This window comes from Calidris pugnax, unplaced genomic scaffold (genome assembly GCF_001431845.1).
Source record: "Calidris pugnax isolate Ruff unplaced genomic scaffold, ASM143184v1 scaffold56, whole genome shotgun sequence".
Lineage (NCBI taxonomy): Eukaryota > Metazoa > Chordata > Aves > Charadriiformes > Scolopacidae > Calidris > Calidris pugnax.
In genome coordinates this window covers 13,094,003-13,096,560 of record NW_015090839.1, presented here as the reverse complement: position 1 = coordinate 13,096,560, position 2,558 = coordinate 13,094,003, and the positions used below count along the sequence as shown (strand labels likewise).

The 2,558-nt window shown below is 49.5% G+C and overlaps 1 protein-coding gene across 2 annotated transcripts in view; it reads left to right on the top strand.

Annotated features, from left to right (window-relative positions):
- Positions 1-955: 955 nt before the first annotated feature.
- The window catches only part of MEIS2 (Meis homeobox 2), a 171,664-nt gene continuing 170,061 nt past the window's right edge, over positions 956-2,558 (top strand). For both annotated transcript variants that reach the window (XM_014941903.1, XM_014941902.1), the window contains exons 1-2: positions 956-1,234; positions 2,303-2,535. In XM_014941903.1, coding sequence (XP_014797389.1) covers positions 1,223-1,234; positions 2,303-2,535 — 245 coding nt within the window. In that variant the 5' untranslated portion in view covers positions 956-1,222. The remainder of the gene's footprint in view (positions 1,235-2,302; positions 2,536-2,558) is intronic.

The window sequence follows — 2,558 nt, the reverse complement described above, 5'->3', positions numbered from 1 at the left end:
CAGCAGAGCAGCGCGGCGGCGAGTAGCGAGAGGCCGGCGGCCAGCAGCAGCCCCGAGTAGAAGGCGCCGGCGGCAGTGCCCAGGCGGAAGGGCTCGCCCTTCAGCTCGGAGCCCAGCGAGAAGCACTTGAGGCCCACGGCGGCGGCGCTGAGGGCGCAGGCGAGCAGGAGGCAGCTGGAGAGCGCGGCGCAGGCTCCCCGCACGCTCCACTTCATCCTCCGCGCCGCCGCCGCCGCCGCCGCCCCGCCGCTGCCCCGCCGCTCCCCGCCGCCGCCGCCGCCGCGCTGCAGGACTGGCTATGGCCACCACTACTTCCGGGTTCCGTCACTTCATTCTCCCGCCGATCAGCGCCGCAAAACTGAGCCTCTTCTATAAGGCAGCCGGCAGCCAACCTGCCAGCACTCACTGACACTCACTCATCCCGCACAGCCGGGCGGAGAGGGAGACCAAATACCTGCCGGGAGGAGAGAGAGAGAGAGGAGAGGAGAGAGGCAATATGCAGATTTGGTAGGAACAAAAAAATTAAATTCAAGCTTAGGAGCTATTTTGTACTAATAAATATCTGACTCAAGAGTAGATACGCTGAAGTATGAGGGTGAACAATCATTTCCAAGAGAAGAATAAAATGACTTCATACAACCAGCCCCCACAATAATTTAAAAAAAAAAAAAAAAAAAAAAGACCAACCCTATAGCGATCCTAAAAGGCAAAACCCGAGCGCGGAGTTACTGGAAGAAGAAACCGGGGTTAAAAAGATTCCTCCTCTCTTCTTCATCATCATCAACCATCATTCATTCACTACCTTGACATTCCCTGGCTTTGATTGACAGCTGGAGTGGCAAAAAGCCATGAGACACGACAGTTTGGTTACATGTGGGTTGCTGACGGGCCGATCGTAACCTTCAGTTTGGGGGCTTTTTTTTTTTTTTTGCGTAGAGAAAGAAAAAAGGAAAAAGAGAGAGAGAAAAAGGAAAGAGAGAAAGAGAGAGAAAAAAAGAAGAAAACACAGAAACTCATCGTGGTTCTTGACTGTTTTTTATATATTATTGTTGTTATTGTTGTTGTTATTATTATTATTTACCCATATTGGAGGATAGGAGAAGTCTATAAGTGGGTTGCAAAAAAAAAAAAAAAGGAATCTTCTTCACTCTAAATCACTTTCTTTGCTGGACTGGGATATTAAATATACGACACATCCAGGAGTTTATTGGAGCGCAGACTGATGGCGCAAAGGGTAGGTTTAAATCTCCAACACTTACCTATATATAAATCCTCTCTTAAGAGGGGCCTGTCCGATTTGCTCTCCTCTGTTGCTGATGATGATGGCGGCCACTATTAAAAAATAGCAGCAAAAATTATTCACTAGCTTTTTGTGTGTGTGCGTGAGTGTCTCTGTGTGTGTGCCTCTCTCTGCAATTGTTCCACGCTTTTTTCCTCTCCAGCTTTTCCCCCAGCAGCGCGATTTCCCTGCTCGCTGCCTGCTCAGTAGCACGGGTTTCACAGGGGAAGGCTTGTGCTGTTGCTGCTGCTGCTGCCGTTACTGCCGCTGCCTAGGAAAGACTAAGAAATACATATGTGTCTCTGTGTATATACGAACGTATATATATGTATACACATATAGCTGCTTTTTTTTTTTTTTTTTTTTTTTTTTTTGTCTCTGGCTTTGACAAGGACAAGGGGAATTGCTACTAAATAATGTTTCTGGTAACTTTCAGATTATTTCCCCCCTTTATCTCCCCCTCCCCTCCCCCGATGCACCCTACCTTTCCTCTCTCCTTCCCAGCGTTGATTTATTTCTATAGTTGCTTTTGATTCTGCTTGTTTATTCATTTACACATACATTATATATTTTTTTTTGTCCTTCCTTTCTAATGCAGAGTAACTCTAGTTTCTCTCCTCCGTTTCCTTCCTTTTCATCCCCGTTTCCTTGTTAGGGTTTCTCCTGCCCGTGCTGAAGAGGACCATCTCCCCCCGCACACGCAGGCAGGCACACACACTTTCCCCCTTTACCTCTCCCCGCACCCCCACTCCCTCCCTCAGCCTCTCCAGCCTCTGCTCCCCATCTCAGTCGATTTCATTTTGCACATTTCTCTCTCTGTTGTGGCTGTTCTTGTTTTGTTTTGCTCTGTTTGTGTCTGTCCGGGTGCTTTACTCTCTTCTGACTTTTGTTGTTGTTGTTTGTTTTTTCTTTTTTTTTTTTTTTTTTTTTTCTTTTTTTTTATTCTTTTTTTTTATTCCTCTCTCTCTCTCTCTCTTCCACTCTTTCTCTTTCTTTCTTCTCTTCCGGCCCGTTTTTTGACAGTACGATGAGCTGCCCCACTACGGCGGGATGGATGGAGTAGGGGTGCCGGCGTCCATGTACGGGGACCCCCACGCCCCCCGGCCGATCCCCCCGGTGCACCACCTCAACCATGGGCCGCCGCTCCACGCCGGGCAGCACTACGGCGCCCACGCCCCGCACCCCAATGTCATGCCGGCCAGCATGGGCTCCGCTGTCAACGACGCCCTGAAGCGGGACAAGGATGCGATCTACGGGTAGGTGCCGCCGGGCCGCCCGG